The following is a 21,661-nucleotide window of genomic DNA, read 5'->3' as shown; positions in this document are numbered from 1 at the left end:
TGAAGACCATACAGTTTTAAAACATCACAACATCCAGCTTTTTCACTCACATATTTCCAACTTATCTTCTAATAATGGTAATCTGCTTAGTTTACAATGGAAAATCAGCAACAGTAAATAGGACATTAATGACAATCTTGGCACGCACCCTTTTCCTTCCCAGCCCCCTACAACAAAGTGATGTTCTGTAAAAATGAAAGACCACAGAAAAATTCCTACCAAAAAAATCTAACAAAACAAAACCCAACAAACTGTTCAGGAACTTAACACATTGGCAGGAGTGTTAAGAACAGAAATTTCCTTGTAGATCGAGAACAGACAATCAGATAATAAAATGCTAATTTGCTCTTCTATGAACTACAAGGTTAAATGCAGGATGAAGCTCCAACATTCCAATTTTGTCAAAACAAAACAAGATGAAAACGCCAAGACAAAGACCTCTCTCTTATGCTGAGAAAATTATTTTAAAATCCCAGGAATACTTTGCATCAGCAGGATAGCATTTATTTCTTCATGCACCACATTCCATATCTTGTTTTTAAACAAACCATAAGATCGAGCTGCATTTATTTACTTACATCCCATAAAGTATTGCATTTTCTAGGCACTATTTTTAAAATAGACTTTTAAAATTACCATTTTAATTTTACATTTTAAATCCAATTAAATCTGATTAAAATCAAATTAAATCAAGTTAAGCCTGCCAATGTTAACACAGGGAATAAGCACTTTTTCTTTTAATTCTCAAGAAAAGGACAAAGTTAACAAGCACAAATAATTTAAGAAGCAGAATGAAAAGTAGTCACACTCTAAAAAAAGCCACTGAGGGTCTTTTTCCCCCATTTAATAATGCATGCTTTTGCTGTTGTTTCCATAAATTGAAACTCTTAAGTTAGATCAGCTGAAATTAAAAAACCTTCACAGACAGTAAATAGTGATGCTTTATCATAAAAATATTAGTCTGATGATTAAATTCAGAAAGAACATAACTTATTTTACTTAATGCACTATAATTCACAAAACAGAACAGCAAATCTAAAAATTTCATTTGAGTTGCCTTACATTATTTGTCCTCCAATAGTTGACTTGCCAGCATCTTAAACAAAAAAACAAACATAAAAATGTTAAGTCATTCACAATTTAAAATAAAATCCAAGGGGAAAAAAGAAAGCAATTATGAACAAAGTAATCTAATTTGCTTCCAAAGATACAATTCCTAGATTTAATCCAAATGATTTTTTGAAACATCTCTCAGTTTCCCTTTTTCCCCCCCCCATGAGTTAACTGTCAATTCATTTACATTAAATTAAAAAAAAAAAATGCTTTAATTCATATCAACATAGCATCATTCGTGACTAAAGAAAACTCACAAAAGGGAACCAGCAAAAGCATGGGGGTAAACGTGTATAAAGCTCTTGTAAAACCACTTTCCTTGCTACCCTTCACTCTTTCACTAACTTCTAGAGGCTGCCCTTTATTTAAAATAGAGATGTACCTCTGACTACTGCCTCACTTTTGTGCAACTCTACTCTGAATTTACCTGAGGACTAAGTTACAGCACTCAATAGTCTAAGCGCTAAGAGATTATACATGTAAAAATATAGAACCCATGATTCAATAGTCCTTTTGTACTTTTGATATCACAAGATTTTTCTGGAGCTTGTTGAAACTATTCAATTGGGATGTTATGCTACAGGTTTTAGGCTTATATTAAGTTGATCTGTTGTTTATAGTTACATAATTTTTTATCTTCTGAAAAATAATTTCTAAATTTATTAACAATTATTAATAGTAAGAACCTCCTGAGAACATTTATAACAAACAGAAAAGAAGCACTGTTTTCTGATTCTGTCCTTTGAGTCACTATCACAGACTTGTAACTTTGGCACTCAGAAGAGCAAGTAGTTGAGAAATCACTAACACAGATGCCATCGTGTCCAAGAGAACATAGACAAGTCTATCCTTGCCACTCTTCCCCTGAAAAACCTGCTTTAAGTTTTCTTCCAAAACATCTTTATTAGGATCAATGCTCCTATTAACCTCAAGGAAGGATGAACATCTGTATCCCAAGAAAAAACAGAATTAATTTCTAATCTTCCCAGATAATACACAGTACAATACATTACTTCCCATCCTTACAACTTACCGACGTGCCCAATGAATACTACATTTACATGCTCTTTTTTAGGAGCACCTGGTGGCGCTACCACAGATTTCGGTTTTGGTATTTCCTCCTCCTCTTCCATCATTTCCTGAGTGCTTTCTTCTGAAGGTCCTGCATCCACTACTGGACCACTTCCCTGTTCTGCTTCACTTGTTTCTTCTTTATGTTCCCATGACTCTTCTGGGGACATCTCTGTCTCTCCATTTTCCACTAAAAATTAACCAAATAGATACACTCAAGCAGATCAAGAAACTAAAAGGAATGACTATTGAGAACAGCCCCTATCTTCAAGATGCAATTAAAAGATATCAATTATCAAGTCTGATAACATCTTTTTATGTTGAAAAGGCAGATGCTCATTTCTGAAATAGTTATTAATAGGAGCTTTTCCACAATCTTGTATGCTAACATCAGAAAACTGTTTCACAGGCAATTAAAAGATCTCTGTTTTAACAAAGCAAAAATCTTATGGGGAGAAAAATTATCTGAAAATCAACAGATATTCATGCTGGTCTGAATCCATAGAAAAATATGTTTAGAAAGAAAAAAAATTAAACCATTATATCCCTCCTTTTCTCAAAAGCCACAAAAATACACGGAGAAAGATACTTTTTTCATGTTCTGATTATTCAATATTATGAACATTTTTCATTAATTGCCATTTCGTATGTTGCATTTCATATGCAAAATGACTTCTGAATAAAACACTGCTGCTTTTTCAATGTAATACAACTGCATCTGTCAATGGATACTTGTGGTCAGTTATCTCTTTGCTAATCTAAGTATAAAGACTTGAATATTAGTAAGGACTAAGACACAAAGGCTCAGTAAAGTACTCTTCAATTTTGTTTGCAATGATTCAGAAAAAAAAACAACAACAACAAAACAGGTGTGGTTATTTTATAAACCTGTTATAGTGAAATGGAACAACTTCCATCTTACCAACAGATTCTGAAATTTCCATGTTAACAGCAGCATTTGAAGCTGGGGGAAAAAAGGAATCATTAAGTATATGTGTTTATCACAACAATATCAACAACATAGAATAATAAACTAATAAATGTGTAGTTCAGATGCTTGGGCAATTCCCTATGCTATTTAACACAACTTTATTCAATTTTAAAAGTTCTGCTTCATGCAACCTTTATGGCCTTCAAAAAACTAGTTGTACCTTAAGTAATGTGCAGAGCCTGCTCTAACACTGTAAACAATCATTGGTAACAGCAGTGATGACAAAGAGAATGAATTTTAGAAAAAGTTCATACATTCAAAAGTGAGATTCTTTGTAATATTCACATTGAGTTGTATTTAATGAAGCTGCACTGCGTTGTCAGAACATAAAAATTACCTTCATAAGAGGCCGTCTGCTCCTCTGGAGAAGTCTCTACAGGTAAACCTGTGTAGAAAAAAAGTTTATTAAAGTACACTGTTGTAACCAATTTCCACACTTTTATATTAAGGATCATTCTTTCAAGAAGTGTATTTAAAGACTACTTCCCCCCACCACCCAGCAGCACTAATTATAGTCTCCAGGCACAAATACTTCCAAAGAGTGCTCCTTCTAAGTTGTAAAAATATACCCGCTCAGAAAATAGTTCCCTATCCCTCAAAGATGCACTAAAATAAAATTTTATTTTGAAGGAAGAAATTTCTCTATTCACAGTATTATACCCCATCCACCTTTTTTGGGAACGCTTGCTGTTTTAACTGTTAGTATCTAACTGATGTTTAGAAACATGAAAACCAGCTTGACTGTACCCAACAAAATGTGTTAGCAGTGTCACAGTGTAGAGATAGGTTCTGCCAGCTTCACCCTATAAGCATACCTACAATACTGTTCTGCCTCCTAAACGTTCCTCCTAAGCATTGAGTATAAGACTGGAACAAGCCTAGGTAGAATAAATTATTAAGGTCTTCTGTAGAGTCACTAGATGATACATTCATACGCCTACTAAATGTGCCAGTCTTCATAAATACTCTAATACAGCCACATTACTTGGAGGGACTTCTCACCTCAAAGCCAGAGGTATGTTTTCTGGATAGATTGTTCAACCTTCTCATGCATTCAATCATGCCACTAAACGATATGCTAAGGTACAGCTAACTATTAAACATACGAAGAGTGATATGCCCACATTAACAGTGCTACCACCTGATGTTTTGGGACATCATTCCACACCATCAGGAGGTATTCTATAATTATCTCTAAAACATTAATCTGTTTAATTTACTTCTGGTATAAATTCAAAACTCTTTGAAGGAAAGAAAAAAACCATTTTTTACTTCAGCCACATGCCAAATACCAAATTCATACCCTCTATTTAACTGTTCCCATCAGCTTTCCTTCAGTTCCACATAAAAGCAGAGATCTTATGGCATTATTTGCTCTATATTCATAGTGGGACCTACAGTGAAAAAAAAATCCCTTTAATAGAACAAAAACATGCAGAAAAGGACCTGATTCTAAGCCTCTTTGCTTTAGCACTGTTTGTGCATTTGCTGCAGACTTCTATAAACTGGAGCAATGCTGAAAAGCTGAAAGAGATCCAGATGACAAAGCTTGCAGGCAGGGTGAATGTGGGTCAGAGCATAACACCCAGTGAGCAGCAGCACGGGCACAGCAACACAGAAGAAAGCATTCAGAGCAAGGTTCCCCACACTCCTGTATCATATTGTTTATGATCTACATGCCAGAGTCCCAGTGCCACAGGATCAAAGCTTTAAAAGAATGATTTGGCACAGTAAGTAAAAGCAGAAGAGTAGACATCTTGAGATTCTTTGCAAGAATTATTATTGCCATTTGAGAACCAGGAAAAATAAAAAATGTCCCACTTGAGCATGGTTAGCAGGTGGCACAGAATTTAAGTATGAACATAAGGCTAATTGTACACATGCAGAACTACTTTCAATACAATGTCATTTCAGCAAGCCTCTGATTTTACTCCCAAAGTTTTTCTCCACAGTAAAAAATTGTTACATGACAGTGTTTGTGTACTTGTTCACAAAGAGAAGATCTACAAGTAGTTTAAAAAGGATAGGAACAGAGTTCATTCTCTTGAGTAGCACTCCTGAAAGCATGTCCATCTGTTAATTTTCATAATCTAAGCAAACTAGAAAAATGAATATATTTTGTGTATGGATCCCATACAGCACTAACACCACACAGCACCAGGGACAAGACCTACTCTTCATTGCCAGAGCCACTGATTAAATTCTGGTCACTTTGATACACAAAGTAGCAGATGTTTTACAAGAAGACTCAGACTTACATAAGACATCTACTGCTCCTTCAAAGCAGGAAAGGAATACAAACTGCTCTCTCAGAGATCATCGTGAAGGAATCAAGTAAAATAGGACTAATCGATTTCAAAAAGAACAGGCATTAAGTGATGAAAAGAAACACCCTTCAGTAATTTCTTTCTTCTGCTAAAGAATTTCAGGTTAAGGCAGGTTATTCTAGGCACTGGTACATCGCAAACAAGATTAGAAAAGAGAAATACGAGTTTAAAGTTTCAGATTTGTCATTTGCTCTATGTGGAAATGACCAAATGCCCTGAAGTATACTTTAAGACAAATCACCCCCCATAGAAGGGATGCAGTTCTACTTCTTAAACAGCTGGGTTGGCACATTGCACTCTTCATCTTCGCATCAGCAGTATTGCATGTGTAACTACTGAGGCAAAGAAGAAGCTGAGCTGATCAAAAACTGAACTACCCCCAGACCCAGCAGCTTTTGGGTGCATCTGCTCTCCAAAGCAATTTATCAGCTGGTAAATGACCACTGCTGTTGCCACTACAGAGCAGACAGAATAGCTCTCTCAGTAACTCAGATCTTTAAGTTCTGAAACAGTCTAAGCAACATTTGGATCATGAGGGAGGGAGGGGACAGAGAATAATTTGGATCTAGTTGAAATAGGCTTACTACCTAGCAGTCAATGCTGGCTTACAGCATGAGCAGACAACCAAACCCCACACAGACCCTGCAGCAAGATGTTTTTGAACAAATTGCTCGTTTCCCCTGGGCAGTAAAAGACAATGTAACACAGTATCTTTAGAGATGAGGGAAGCTGAGGAAAGTTCCAAGCAGCCCTTTGAACTTACCCCAACCTCTCCAATACACTCAAGTAGATATGCAAAGTTTTAAATTTTTGCTTTTTCTGAAAGTCAGTGAAGTAACAACTTCTAAGGTTAATACAGTTCACTATTGTTATAAAAACATTCTATACAGCAAATGGAACACAAAATCTAACACTTCTTCATGGAGCTTAACAATTCTAGATTCTCACCTGTGAGCATAACTCAGATAGGATTCTCATCACATTGGTTAGATTCAAAATGCAGTTTGTGTGAAATGTGGCTTCAAAGTCATTACATGTCTTAAATGATATGAAATTATCAAATTAAGTAATACTTCAAATTCTTGGATTTATGCATGGCTAATAGCACTTAAGTTTTATGCAGCACCCTTTATACTCCATCCCTCCTCAAACTCTAAGTCAGGAACAACAGTTGCATTTCTTGTTCACCACGTTACAGGAGGTGAGCAGTTTATCTTTAGGCCTCTTGAAAAGACAAACTACTAAGGTTCTGATTAAATCAATGCTGAAAGTAAAAGTGTTGTAATCATCTACTGGCCGTCCAAAGTTGCATTTTGCATTTATCTACAGATAGACCATTAGACTTCATGTAATTCAGAGACTAGTCAGAATAAGGTAAAAAAAAAAAAAAAGGAAAAAAGTTTTAACAATATTCACTGAAGCAGTATGCATGATCCCAAAAATGAGTTAAAAATTGTACTATTTTAAAAACAGGATGATTTCTCTCTTTAAATACAGCTGATGACATCCAAAAAAAAAAACCTGCAAGAATTCACTTTGCCTACTTAATTCATATTGTATTCTATTACAGCTGATGCATTTGTTATGTACTACATCAAGTGGTGTACACGCAAGCATTTTTGTTGTACAGTAGTTAAAGTTGCACAAGCAGATCCAATAAAATTGTCATTCAACCTTTGAAAATATTTTTTAAATCTCTATCTAAACTAGGAAGCGAACAACACTGAGAATTTCTGCTTCCTATTTGCCAGAGTACAAAAATTAACTGATTGGTCTGTAAGGATATGCGGTGCTAAAGGGCATGATTTAGAGATGGGACATGGTAGGTCCAGTTGACAATGGGACTCACTTTGAAGATCTTTTCCAACATAGATGATTCTATGATTATAACTACTGTTCAAATACAGTCTTATAGGCAAATTTACGTGATAAGCAGTAATGACAGCTCCATCTTTATGTGAACTGGAATATTTACCAGAAGCACAGAATAAGCAAAAAGCTATCTCCACATAAGCAGATATTGTTCTGCAGTAACTGGCAAATCCTCAGAAGCAGTTAACTGAGCCACAGTGCAAACACTGATAGAATCTGCTATCATGGCTCAAAGAGAAGGTATAACTTTGCTTCCATGCATAGCAGAACTCGGCCCTCAGACTTCTCAGTCACAGAGAGAATTAAGAATCCAGGCTGGTACTTTCAATACAGGGTCAATTAAATGGTTTGTACAACAGAACAAAGAGAGTGGACAAACAAAGCAAATGCAGAAAAAAAAACCACAGAGACAAATTCAGTTTGAAAGAAGTCTTATCTACAAGTCTGAGACTAGACAGCAGTTTTGTTGTTGCCTAGAACAACAAGTTCCTTCCCAGGTATTCCTGGAAGGCTAGAGATAAGAAACGCACCCACCTTATTAATCCCATCACCTTTTGTACTTGTGATTTGAATACCTGATTCAATGTGTATTTACAAAATAGTCCTATCATCACAAAAACTTGAATTACACAAAAAAATGAATTACATTACAGATGTTTTTTTCCCAACTTAAAAAAAAAAAGTGTTACACCACAATAAAACTTAAAGGTCTTTAGTTCTAAAAAAAAAAAAAAAAAAAAAAAAGATATTCTAAGCACAAGTTCTAGAGCTAAATGAAATATTTCATATTCAATATTTTTAAATACACAGAAAGAAAAGATTTTCAGGAGTTTACTGTAGGTAATTCAGTCATTTTCTAAGTTCATTTAGATCTGAAATGACTTTCTTCTCTTCTCTGACTTGCTTCATATGGTAAGACCCAGCTTGAGGAAGAGAAAGTTTTGCCTAGCTTTCAAAATGAACCAATATAAGAGCAGTTTTAATGACTTAGTAATATTCATTTAAACATACCACTTGCTTTGTATTCATAGGATTTTATTACACACTAGCTTAGTAAAAGACCCACCTTTTTTCCTTCCTCAGTAGGGACACACACCTTAAGTTTATCTTATACAAAACCAACATGTTTCTTCGCAACTGAGTCTAAGATAGCTTATGGTGATTTTCAAGAAATACAGTGAAAAATAAGAGTTTCTTTACAGCCAAGTATCTGTGCTGAAACAATATATTGATTTCTCAGACAATCAGAAAAAAAATAATCAAGCTCTCAAACTACTTAACGTTTCCACTCTTTCATGAATATATCTCAAAATCTGTAGGAATAGAACAAAAACCCTGCATATCCCATGGATTTTTACCAAATTAAACTCAGGTCTTAAGATTTATGCATACAAATCACACATTTCAGTATTAAGTCACCTGTCCTAAGCTTTTGTACTGAAATTGTATCAACTTCACTTTCATACAAGCCTCTTCATCATACACATCACTGATCAAACACCGTCAGTTTTATTCCTTCACAACGAAATCGCCTTTTCATCTTAGCTTCAGACAACTACATGCATCTCTTGCTTGTATGTATTGCATCATAAAACTGGAGAAAACCACAAGATTTAGTAAAACTGTACTTCTACTAGAATGCAAAAATTATTCCAAATTATTTCTGTGCGCTCTCTGATAAAACAGCTAAGTTTTAAGATAACACGATGCCTTTCAATATGTTAAATCAGTAAGCTAGCTCAGGATTCCAGAGATATGGTCAGCAGACCGTGCACAGACTCCAGGACAGTTCATCTAATTCACAGCCTGGCTCCTAGCAGTTTGCCTTTTACTGGAGTCACACAAAGACCACAAGCCTGATGAGTTATTCCAACAGGAACAACACAGTGCTGGCTACCTGCCTGCAGACAACTCAGATGTGGACAACCAACACCAGAGTGGCACCCTAACTGCACCTCATATGTACACTATAGCTGGTAATCTTGCAAGGTAGTGCCAAGACATACAGCCTTTCTCCATGCTGTGAAAGAAGATATGCAGATCAGCCATCAAAAGTAGCTGATAAAGGACACCAATGCTCTAAAGACTTTTTTTTTTTTTTAATATATAACTTATACCATGTCTTAGTATTCACATGATAGCACTAAATTTCATTCATGTAAACAATTAAAGTTACAATTATGAGCTATGAACACTAGTGTCACCAGTTCCCTGTATGTGAGGAAATTATCATCATATGGCTACTTAGAAGCTGGTATGAGTAAGCCACATAAACTTGTAACCCATTTAATGCTAGCTCATGAACTATTAGATTTAAACCAAAAAAAAAAAACCAAAAAAACTCCTGGCTCCATACAGGACTTCCCAAAATCAAACCCTTATGTCTGAGAGCACTGTCCAAATGTTCCTTGAACTATGGCAGCTTTGTGCCGGGAGCACTGCCCTTGTTCCAGCACCTGACCACCTTCTCAGTGGGGATCCTCCTCCTAGAATACAGAATGGGGCAAAGCAAGACATCACCAATTTGGAAGTAATTCCACAGTACTCTGGAAATTACAGACTTCAGAATGGAAGCAGGAGATACTATAGGTCCTTCGTTTCTGGTTTTAAGAAGGAAAATAAAAAAAAGAAAAAAGTATGAATGTTCCAGCTAGTTACAGAGTAAATAAAAATGAGAGCAGGGAAAACCAAAACGATAGATGCTACTACGTATACACAGACTGAGAATGCCCAGCTGCTTGAACATAACTATTTCAAGAGTAACCTTTGCAAATCAATATTTACAGGTCTGAGGATAGTTCAAGCAAAATCAGCAGCGAAGAGCAGAAAAATGACGTGTAAAAAACTAACACAGTAAAGCCCATGCAAGGGAGCTGCAATAGGTTTTACCAGAAATCCCATATGCATTCAAGTACTATGACAAAAACATAACCATAATAATGTAAGTTGATGCTACATTTGCTGATGTTTCATTTGGATAAACTTTGTTTGGATTTCAGGTATGAGAAAATTAAAGTGTTAATAATTCAAGAGAGGAAAAAAAAAGTGTTGCAACTTTGTGTCTTAATACAGAAACAAACAAAAATGTAATAGCATTGATTTACAACATTAATAAAACATACTAAGAATAAGTCACAGAACAGCAAAGCTGCGAGGTGCATCTGTGATCAGGAACGTTTAGAGGCATTAGCACAATCATACTGTCATTTCAAGTATCATATGTTGGCTTAATTTAGTTGAGCTTGCTAGTCCAGCAAAAACTTTCCTAAAAGAAGCTTCCCCCTAGAAGCATAATTTGTTCTAGATGTTCTTCATGTGATTCATTGGAAGGCACTCTGTGCTATCTGTTGCAAAGAAAATTTGGAAGCCTCTATTTCTGATGGAACTCCCAGAAAGATTTTAAGCAAATGAGTTTTGACACAGTTTGATAAAAGCAGGTCCTCACAAATATAACATTTGAACATATTTTTAAAGATACGTTTCTTAGGTTCAGAAATTCAAACAATATACTCTTTTTGCTTATAATCAAACAGTAATTCTAAACTGATTCTTAAACTATCTGCAAGCAGAAATTAGCAGTAAGCACTAGCACACAATTTGCTATCAAAAGAAAGCAGAGAAAAAAAAACTAATTTGGAATCAGAAGCTCCATAACTTTTAGAAAAGCAGCATCTCATTCCCTGAATGGTTTTTCTCTGAACATTATTTCAGTACTCTAAACATACATAACAGGATTTTTAGATAAATTACTAAAAATATGAGTTACTGTGTGTAAAAAGAAACACAATGACATACAACTGCCAGATAAGTGAAATCAGTTCTGTGGAATTTCTCTATATCCAATACTAATACTGCACATTGATCTTGATCTACAACACCCTTTGAATTACAAAAGAAAGACAACATCTCAACACAACTCAATATCTCAGCAAGTGAAAGTTCTAAGGAGAAAAGAGTTACCAAAACTTAGGTTCAGGCCACTTAAGCTGACAAACAATTATCTAGATTCTTCTTAAGAGTTCAGATATGGGTCTTACTTAATTCAAAGAAGTATTTATACAGTCCTCAGTACAGGTAATAATTTTTTTTTTTTTAATCCCACAGGATAATAGAAAATGTATATCATGGAACACCTAATTGCCTACAGAAGCAAAAGCAAACTTGATTGCTGAAAAGTGACCTATGATTATACAGTGGTGGTGAATACGTTGTCCCAATTTCTTTCCAGAGCCAGCTCCACCTAGTTCTCCTACTCAGGAAAGTAGTAGTTGTCACTTTATACAAAACACCTCTCAGGACAAGACTGTCAATTACTTTAACAGAGTACAGCATACCTGAAAAAACAAAAACATAGCAAATAGAGTACTCCAGTTAAGAAAAAAACAAATTTATCTCATTTATTAATGAGAGTAGAGAAGAACAGCAGATTTTTGTCTACTTAACTTCAGGGACACTCAAGTCTAATTATAGAAAACTAAAATTATGAACCTCAAAGATGATACAGAAGCAAGTTGAATTCAAATCAGGTAGATCACAGCGCTATATAGAAAATGTACTCTTCAACTAAAATAAAAAGAAAAGCTATCTTGATCACTCCAGATGGCCAACAAGCTTTCAGTAAAGTCACCCTTAGTATCTGGAAAGACAGAAACTTACCATAAACTCTTTAGGTAGCAAAAGAGAGAAGAAAATTAAAGCATGAAGAAATCAATACAATGAACAGGTGAGGAAAAGTAGTTCAAATCCTATTAAAATGCTGGAAGTCTTAGGAAAAAAAAGCTTTACAGAGTGGCTGAAGGGAAAAAAAAAAAGTTCTCCTAACATTAAAAACTCCAAAAAAGTTTTCAGTCAAAGCACCGATTACAAAGTTAAAAAGACTTATATGCAAGGTTGGCTAAAAAAACACACAGAAATTAAATATTACTCAAAGTTGAATCACATGTTTAGAACAGCCTCAAACTTCCTACTCTACCTCTACAGTGAGCCTTACACACCAGTGAAACTTAACACATGTTTATTCTCAACAGGATCCAATAGTCTGTCCAAGGCACTTCTTCAAAGCGTATTTTAATGCATTGACATATTGTCTGCCCGCATAGAACATAAGCTACATTTCTCAATAAAGACCAGGAATGCCTAACAGCTGTAAAAAAACCCACAATCAGTGTTTTCTCTAAAACAGAAAAGGGGTTAACCTAATGTAAACTGTAAAGGATCATATGTGAAAGTTACAGATTTCAGCTATCAACATCAGCTAAGTGTAGACCCCAGTGAGTGCTAGACTCATGTACTAAATCAGCACGCAATGGATGACAAGCCATGATTAACACAAAATCATAAAACACACAGTTTAACAAGTAGCAGTTTTAGTGAAATAAGACTACTGCAATCAATATCTGAAATATGTGCTTATTCCAAACTGTATCAGGAAGGATACAGAAAGATTCTAGGGGAAAAAAAAAAAAAAAAAAACACAGGAAAGTGTTAAACCACCATACTCAAGCAGGTCACAAACTCCTTAGCTGTAAATGTGACACTAATATATTGCCACAAAAATAACCAGCATGTCTGATGTCTGGAAGAACCTTCAGTTTGGAGCTGGAAATTGAAAAGAAGCTCTCCTTAAATATCTCATGTGCAAAGTAAATCTAGTATTAACGCTGTCTGCAAAGCCCTTCAAAATTAAAAGCTAGGCAAATTACAAGTCCTTCCACTGACAGAGGCCAGACGGACAAACCTCCATTTCTTCCGAGCCGTTTATCAGCTTCATGTTAGACTAAAGTTAGCTACTCGATGTGATCTTCAGAAAGACATTTAAAATGTGCGTGAAGCACTGGTGGCAGAAGCAGTGCCATTTTCCCAGTAACACTACACATATTACCACCAAAATCATCAGTCACTGACTCTAGAGGCTGAGTGGCTCATTCTCCCCACAGGCGACCCTTCGCAAGCGAAGGCAGGCAGGACAGGGCACGGGGCCCCGCGTACAGAGCACAGCACCCGCACCAGGGCTCGGCCTCCCACAAGGTCCCCTCTGCTGTACTACCCTCCCCAAGGCCCCACAGCCTTTGGGGACAGGCGAGCGGCCGCCACCAGCCCCTCTCCAGCAGTACCATCGCCCCTCCGGCCAGACAGAGACGCGTGACGCCCCTCGCGAAGCCCCTCTCCAGCGCGAGGCTCTCTCGCGGGCGACACTCGCCCGCCCCCGGGCACTCCGGGCCTAGCGCTGCCTTCTAACCCCCGCCGGGCCGCGAGCCACCTCGCAAGCCAGCGCAGCGCAGCCCGGCTCCCTCACACTCCGGAGGCCCCGCGCAGCCCTTTCCTTCTTCCCCCGCACCGGGCCCGGCAGCCGTCGCCCCGCGCCGTTCCAACGCGGCCCCCATCCCGGCGCCCACCCCGTCCCGCTCACCATGGGGCGGCGGCAGGCCGGGCGGGGGCGACGGTGGCGGCAGGCCGGGCGCCGGTGCCCCTCTGAGGAAGGACGGCACGAACTCGGCAGCGTGCACGTTGGGCACGAAGGGCTTAGCGTTGACGTTCAGCTGCCGGCTGAACGCCGCCCCGAGCAGCTCCTGCTGGGCCTCGGCCTCCGCGGCCGGCGGGGCGGAACCCGGGCTGGCGCCGCTGCCCGTCTCGATGTCCGCCTGATCCCAGCAGTCAGGAGCCGAGTCGCTGCTGCTCCCGCTGCCGCTCCCGTTCGCCTCCATTTTGTGGCTGCCCCACAAGCCCCTGCGGCCCTGAAGCGTCTCCCAGCGTCCGGGGTAAGAGGGAAGCCGGCGGCAGCACCGACTCAGCACTCGCTCCGCCGATTCCGCGTGCACTCCGCCGCCTCGACGCGCTGCTTAGTATGGCCTCCCGCAGTTGCCGTACCCCCTTCTTCCGCCCTCCCGACCCGCCATTTCAGTAGTTCTTAGCTGCCCGGGGCCTCGCCCCGCAGTACGGACCAGAAGGGGTGCGGGAACTGCAATGCCCATCGTGCATTGCGCCACACCACCTCCCCGGAAGAGATGGGAAATGTAGTTATCTGCGTCTTCTGCGTGCTCAGAAACCACACTTCCCGTCAGTCTTGGCGCTCGCCTTTGGTTCGTGCGGTCTCCGCCTGCAGTTTCTGGGGAGATGGAAGGGGTAGTTGGCGCCAAGGCTTCGGCAGAGCCAGAGCTCTGTACGTGCCCTAGCAGCCCTGGCGCCAGCGTTCTCTCAGGAGGTGCTTGTGGCTGCTCCGCGGAACTCTGGGAAAGGCGGTTCGGAAATGCCGTGGGAAGTAGCAAGCTGCTCTGCTTCCCTTATGCCGCGTGGCGGGCGGTTAGGAGCGGCTCGGGCAGCGGTCACGCAGGGCGCTGCGTTGTAGGGGTGAGGAGCGAGTCCTGGGCGCTCCCAGGGGCTGCGTGCAGAGCAGCCGTCGGTCTGGCCAGGCTCTGCTTCTGTCTGAGCTCCGGCCCCGCAGACCTGACTTCTGGGGCAGGTGAAGGCACGTTTCAGTGACGGGATGCATTAGAAGTTGTGAATCTGACATTCTCATAGCAGACTGACTCAGTTATCTGTCATAAGAAAACTCCAGTTAAGCTGGATTAGCTGGGACGTGCCAGGTATTGAGACTTGTGACTGATAAGGTCTGATAAGAAGAACTGCTTTTATACAAAACAAGAAGAAAACCCAACCTACAACAACAAAAAAGGCACTCTAGAAGGAAGTATCTTTGAAAATGAAGGGAAGGTACAACAAGGGCAGGCTGCAGACTGTTAAAGTACTGAGGCTTAAAATTGAAGTGTGAGAATTTCAATTCAGTGCAAAATCCACTGCAGTTTTGGTTGGCACGAATTCTCCTGAGCAGTGTTTATGTAACTTAATCCTGACTGAAGAGCAAGGTGATTTCTGGCTGTACAGCAGCAGCACGTGTGCCCGTGAGAAGAAAAATTCTAACCCATGGGTAATGTAGGTGTTGATTCACAGCTGTGCTTCTGACATGTCATATCTAGGAACAATGCTGTAGTTCAGGACAGCACTTAGGAAAGCTAAAAATTCTCCATCAATACTGCAGATAATGCACTTTAAAATAAATAAATAAACAATATCATTCACAATTAGAGACTACACCTCTGCCCAGTGGAAGTCTTCAAGTACCACTAGCATACCATCACCAGGACTAGAGACCCTGTGAAAGGTAATCTGATTGCTCCCTGGTGCAGAGATCATTTGTAGTTCTCAGGCATAGATTGCCAGGGCTTCTGTTACTCATTGTGGAGTGTAATTAGGAAGATTCTAAATAGTACTGCAGTAACATAGGTGAGAGTTTAAGAAAACTACAAGCAAGTTTCTGAGCTGTCATTTCAGAAGAGAGCAAATCGGGGAAGAACCATACCAGTATCTGGTAAAGGATTTTTTTAAGACACTCAGTACTTCATTGCTTTTTTTTTTTTTAAAAAAAAAAAAAAGCCTTCACTTGAAGACTTGAAGGTGTAGAAATTGAGTTTCTGTTTGTTTGGTTTTTTTCTTTCTTTTTAGAGAACAACATGCAGTTCTATGAAGGGCAGGATGAGAAGTGGGAATGGTATGGTTTTCTCAGGAGATTAGAGGAAGCAGTTATAAGGAAAGCTAGAGAAGTAAGGAATACATTGTACAATTTTATTTTATTTCTTTCCTGCCTGCAAGGCTTTTATTAACTTTTGAAAGCATTGTTTGGCTTTAGCAAATTTCACAAGAGATGAAAGTTAACTAAGTTCCATCAGTTTTTGTGGAAAGAAACAGATGGATAAAGGAACAAGATTTACATTTGTAATTTCACTAAGCTGAGATAGAAATAAAATTCTTTTCCCTAGTGGTAACAACATTTGTAGCAAAAAAATAGGAGCTTATTTGTTACCTCTGTTGAATAAGAGATAAAAAATAGTGAGAACCAAGTGAATTCCACTGGGAACCAAGCAAAGTGAATTCTGCTGACACAGTGGCTTCTTATTGTATGCTTTTTCCATTGTTGCGAGCTTTTAATAAGTCAAGTTTATAGTGACTACAGTGCTGCACTGCAAGCTTGTGTTTTCTGTCTGAGCCTTGATAAAGCCTGCAAGTCAGGCAAAGCTTAACTGGAGGCAGGTGTTACTTTTTCAGAGTAATTAAGATTACTAGCACACGGAACATGTAGGCAGCAATTCTTATGAACACTTTGGCATTCGTTAAAAAGACTTTCTTAATGACAGCTCCCAAATACCAAGTTGTGCTATTTGTTCTCTTCCCTTAGCATTTTTTTTTTTTTTAAAGGAGGGTCACACATACAGAGGCATTCATGTATGTATTACCACTGTTTTCAAAGGAAAAGAATTACTTGTGGTGTCCAACATTCATTCCTTCCTTGTCTGATACTAGTTCCCTAGGTACTTGCTAAAATATGAGCAATTTGTCTACAGAGTTTCAGAAGGGATCAGACGTCCTTCAGAGTCTACAAACCTGTTTTGCAGGCTGTGTCACTCATAGGAATTATGTAAACTCAAACATTACATTTTTAACAGAGCTAGTAGTTTGTTTTTCCACTTAGGAACAGCTGATAAGCAAAACAGAACCTAAAAGGAATCATGAAAATTCCAGTGGCAAAATATATACTGGAATGTAAATGGTGATTGATATTCTCTTTAGGTTTTAAAACATGTGAAGTATTATAAAATCTTTCTTTGTTTAAATCTCTCTGCATTAAAATGCTTAGAATAAATGTGCTAGCTCTTCATTTAACAAATACTAAAAAAAAAATTTCTCAGCGAGAATCACCTATATATATGTGTATTCATCATCACGTCATAACTGGCTTACGTTATCAAAGTGCTCCTCATCCAAGGTTCTTACAAATACATCACACCCCATCAGATATACTGAAGGACAAATTTTTTTTTTTTTTTTTTTTTTTTTTTTCTAGAAGACTTCACGTAAGTTAACAGCTTCAAACAGTTAACTGCTCACAACTAACAGGTAAGGCCAAAACACAGCAGTCAAAGGGGGAAGGAGAGTGATTTTAGGGTACTGGCTAAATTGATTCAGTTTACATTAAGATCAGATCAACTCCTGAACTGTTGTAAAATGGGAAAGGAAAGCATTTGGCTGAGACTGGGAGGAGTACGAAAGGAACAACACCTCCCTTTCTGGTGTGGCAGCAAGCTGAAATGCAACTGACGCACTGTGACGCCATGCCCTGAAACTAAAAAGGTATTTAAATATGTACATTTAGTTATGCACTTAAATGTGCAGCCTGCTATTTAGAATTGCTTTGAAGTCATCTCAAATCTTTAAAAATAAAGCCAAAGGAACAAGTTATTTACCTAAGAAGAAGAAAAGACAAAATTTGCAAGCTAAATTACTAATATTAAAAGAGGAAGAACATAAGATGCAGTGTTTGGCTTTGGAACTGCCATTATAGAAACATAGCTGTTTATATGAAGCATATGTGAAAAGACAATCTCAAAAGGCATTCTGTAAATTAAATTGAGCATTATTTAAAAAAAGCAAGTGGAGTTAGATGCGTCAAAGTCTTTGTGGAAGATGTGGATTAAGGATGTATCTAAATTCAAGCGATACACTCCCCTTGAGGGAAAACTGCATAAGATTTTTTTTCCTCTAAGTAACTTTCATATATTCACTAGGCCTGGCACAGAATTGAAAATACTGAACTATCTTCAGTTTGATTAGGTGCCGGAAAACAATACTTCAAAACTCTACCAGATTTCTTTGCGGGTAGTCCCTGGAGATGTAGCTGCGAACTAGAGAAAACATAGCCACATTATGTTTTGGCATTATGACTTTTTCAAGATCTGAGTCTGTCCTAAGTTTTGCTGGTGTTCTTGAAAGAGTTAAATGAGCTACAAAGAAGCTTTTATGTTTGCACAAGAGCATGTATAATCCAGACTGAAGTATCTTGACCTGGAAATGTATTTTCAATGATTAGTTTGTTGTAACACTGCTATTTTTAACAAACACAGTTTCAGACCTATTACTCTCCCTCTGTTGGACACTCACATGGTGGCTGTATTTTGTTTTGTCTTACATGAAGTCTTTCTTTTAAGATGTTAGACTGGAAGAGCTATACATAAAATTCTTTTTTTGCCTTTCTTTATGTGGCACTGTAGCACCATAAATTCTCTTCCATAATCCAGTCATAGAATTGCACCAAGCTCACAAATCGGTAACCTCAATGCAATTCAGCAACTTAAGTCTTAGGCATTTCATTGTGGTTTGGTGAAGAGTACTTCTGATCTGTACTCCTCTTTTCAAAGCCTCTAATCTAGAGTTAAAGCCTTTCTTTTGAAATAGTTGAAGCACAAACTGGAGGTCTCACAAAGGGTATAAAATCCTTTGTTTTTACTTTAGGAAGGAAAACAACAAGAACAACAACAACAAAACAACAACAACAACAAAAACATAGAACAACCAGTTAAAGTACTGAAGTAGCTGGGAATAAATCTTGTTAAATACAGACCAGGTTTGTGTTCACCCGTTCTTACGCTTTCATCTTATGATTTTGTTACTTTGTTAGCAACATTATGATTAGGACTTCTGCTTCATCACAATAAATTTGCCTTTGTTGATGAGTTTGTTGGATGAGTTTGTGGAGAATAAACATTATGAACATAATAAGTTAATGAGCATAATATGTTTAGATTCTCTGGAAGCAACAAACTGAAACAAATTGAAGCATATTTTGGCTCTCCTGAGATGTATCTGAGAATCTCAGGGGCTGACATGCTGAGTTGACTGAACGACAATGGTAACTTTTAAGTATCAGTCCTTCAGAAGATTTTCTTCCACTGTTTATAAGTTGTGTTATTCTAGTGCAAATGAAATAATGGAGAAAATTTACAACTTTGATTACCATGAAATTTTCAGGTTTTTACCTTGATGTAGAAGTTTTAAGAAGTAGCTAGCATTGAAAGTGGGGCTTATGGTCTAATACAGATACACAAGGCAAGTCCCTAATATCAAGGAGTTCAGCTGCAGCAGATACAGTTTTTCGAGGCTGTTAGTAAAGAATGTGAGACAGTGAAAATCTTGATCTTAGTTCTGAAAATATTCATATACGGTGTTAATGCAGGGTGCTTAGAATGTTGCTTATTCACACCTTTTCTTATTGCATTGATTAAATGACATAGAGAGGTCCAGCTACCATGGCCACTATTGGGCTCTGTAGCATTTCTAGGCTAGATCTCCTGCAATATACAAGAGTTTTATTACATTTATGTTTCACATAGAAATTTTACATGCTATCTCCTGGGAAGTGGCAATAGAAAATTAGTTCAATGCAGGATTTTCATATGCGTCTTCCCCCACACCCCCCCGTTCTCAATTCTCCAAAATTTCACTTTCAGTCTGGTCCTTTCTTGAACCACATGACTCAACAGGAAGGCTTCACCAACCGGACACCTGTCAGACTCATACCCTTAATGACAGCATTCTAACAAGTATTAGTGTATTCCAACCTTCCTTGCACAATGCTTTATATATTGTCCTTAGTAGTTCCATAACTATTTTGGCACATGTAGAATATCAGACAAATAAAAAGATTATCTTCCTTCCCAGAGGGGAAGTTCTATTGTCATAGCTTTTATTTCCTATATACTTATTCTTTTCTGTAATGATTGCTATTTTAATTACTGCTTTTTAAGGAATATTTCTCCCTTAAGTTTTTCATTTTTTAATCTTCTTTAGAGATACTAGATGCATTATCACTCTTCAAAGCAGTGGCCTAATTAAAGTATGCTGTACCAAACAGGAAATATCCACAGTGCTCTTTATTTTGTACTGTGCTGGAAGAAAGTTAAAAAATCTTGTGCCTAAAAATAGCATTGTTCTTTGCTGAATGTAAAAGTTAACGAACACAACAAATTGTTTAATAGCCTCTTTATTATTTTTTTATTAACTGTGTGTACCCAATCCCTAGAACAGCTTATCTGCTTCCAGCCACAGAGTTAAAGCATGCAATTAACAAAAAGTGGATTTCTGAAAATAACTGTTTCAGATAATTTCAGTGCTTTTTTAGGAGATAATTGTCTGTTCCTTGAAGTTCAGTAATTTTTTTGAAGAAAAACTGATGTGCTTTTTTGTAGGTAAATTCATCTCACAAATCTTAAGGACTGTTGTACTGAGGCCACTTAAAAAGGACTTTTTTCTTTGGACTTTTTCAGCAAATATCTTTAGAGAATTAGAGAGGACTGAGACAAAGACTACAGTGCCTCTACTAAAAGACTGAAAACTGTAAGTCAGCTAGCTGTCTTAGTGAGTGGGGGAAAAAATTACATATACTACTCAGAAGATCTGTGTCAGCACAAAATGACCAGTGTAGGAGCACTCTACAGCCAGAAGAATTCCTCTGTGAGTCTTAGCTAATGTTGTTTGCGAAGGGAATGCAACAGCCTTTGCAGAAAACTTTCTCTTGTTAAGTACTATGTAATTGTGCCAACAGAATTTCTGAAGTACAGTCAGGCAAAAAAGCTGCCAGAAGCATTAGCAGAAAAACCCCAAAGCAGTCTCTAAACAAAACTTTGTTGAAGTAATTTTTGGTTACATAGACCTTAGGCTAATGGCCTGAAGGATGAATTTGGTCATCATACACGTAATTATTGACATAATAATGCTTTATTGAGTATATACAGAGATTTCATTTTGTTATCTTAATGGTGAAGCTTAAAATAAGTGCTTTAATTTAATTAATTTATTTATGTGTTTGTCCCAAATTGAATAGTGAAAGACAAAATTCTCCTTACTTTTTTTCAGCAACTAATTCCTGCCACCTAAGTATTACTAATTGAGCACATGTAATGACATGAAATTGGCACTGATAGGGATTTCTGGGAGTATTAGGCTTCTCCAGATGTCAAAATAAACCAGCAGTCAAATTTGAGTTCATGGCAGGAAATGCTTTAGCTGGACGTTCAGTGCTTGGTATGCCTACATTCTGCCAAGGAGACATGTAACTCTAGGTCTTATCGTAACAAAATATTATTGCATATAATTACATCTTAGAACTTTCCCTGCATCTTAAAACTTTCATTAAGACTAGGAACATAGTTGAAACATAATGAAACTTGGATCCTTAAAAACTGTATGTCTGATACAGTGTGACATATATACTATATTAACTTTTTTATAATTACAGACTCTTCTGTGGAGTGGAATGATATTCTGATGGCTAATACTGAAAGCAGTGTGCATACAGATGGAATTACACTCACTTCAAAGTGAAGCATTAATGTATTCAGTGGAAGAATGCACTTGTAGTGACTGCGGCTTGGTAAAACCTCAGTCTGGCTGTGAAACTCGA

The 21,661-nt window shown here is 37.9% G+C and overlaps 1 protein-coding gene and 1 long non-coding RNA gene across 5 annotated transcripts in view; one reads left to right on the top strand and one right to left on the bottom strand.

Annotated features, from left to right (window-relative positions):
- Positions 1 to 14,509, bottom strand: part of GSPT1 (G1 to S phase transition 1) — a 27,466-nt gene extending 12,957 nt beyond the window's left edge. Inside the window, exons 1-5 of the mRNA XM_031606869.2 lie at positions 13,784 to 14,509; positions 3,513 to 3,560; positions 3,107 to 3,148; positions 2,147 to 2,374; positions 1,063 to 1,096 (exon numbers count right to left, since the gene is read on the bottom strand). Of these exons, the coding sequence (XP_031462729.1) occupies positions 1,063 to 1,096; positions 2,147 to 2,374; positions 3,107 to 3,148; positions 3,513 to 3,560; positions 13,784 to 14,078 (647 nt within the window). The 5' untranslated portion in view covers positions 14,079 to 14,509. The remainder of the gene's footprint in view (positions 1 to 1,062; positions 1,097 to 2,146; positions 2,375 to 3,106; positions 3,149 to 3,512; positions 3,561 to 13,783) is intronic.
- Positions 14,509 to 21,661, top strand: LOC116237582 (uncharacterized). Of its 4 annotated transcripts, XR_016471501.1 has the most exons (5): positions 14,704 to 15,532; positions 17,270 to 17,322; positions 18,715 to 18,826; positions 20,526 to 20,595; positions 21,497 to 21,661. It is a non-coding gene; the product is annotated as an uncharacterized LOC116237582 (long non-coding RNA). The 4 variants fall into 4 exon arrangements; XR_004168762.2 differs by lacking the exon at positions 17,270 to 17,322 and having other exon boundaries at positions 14,509 to 15,532; XR_004168763.2 differs by lacking the exon at positions 17,270 to 17,322 and having other exon boundaries at positions 20,526 to 20,712.

Source organism: Phasianus colchicus, chromosome 16 (assembly GCF_987193195.1).
Source record: "Phasianus colchicus chromosome 16, bPhaCol1.hap1.1, whole genome shotgun sequence".
NCBI lineage: Eukaryota > Metazoa > Chordata > Aves > Galliformes > Phasianidae > Phasianus > Phasianus colchicus.
This window is presented reverse-complemented; position numbering and strand designations above follow the sequence as displayed.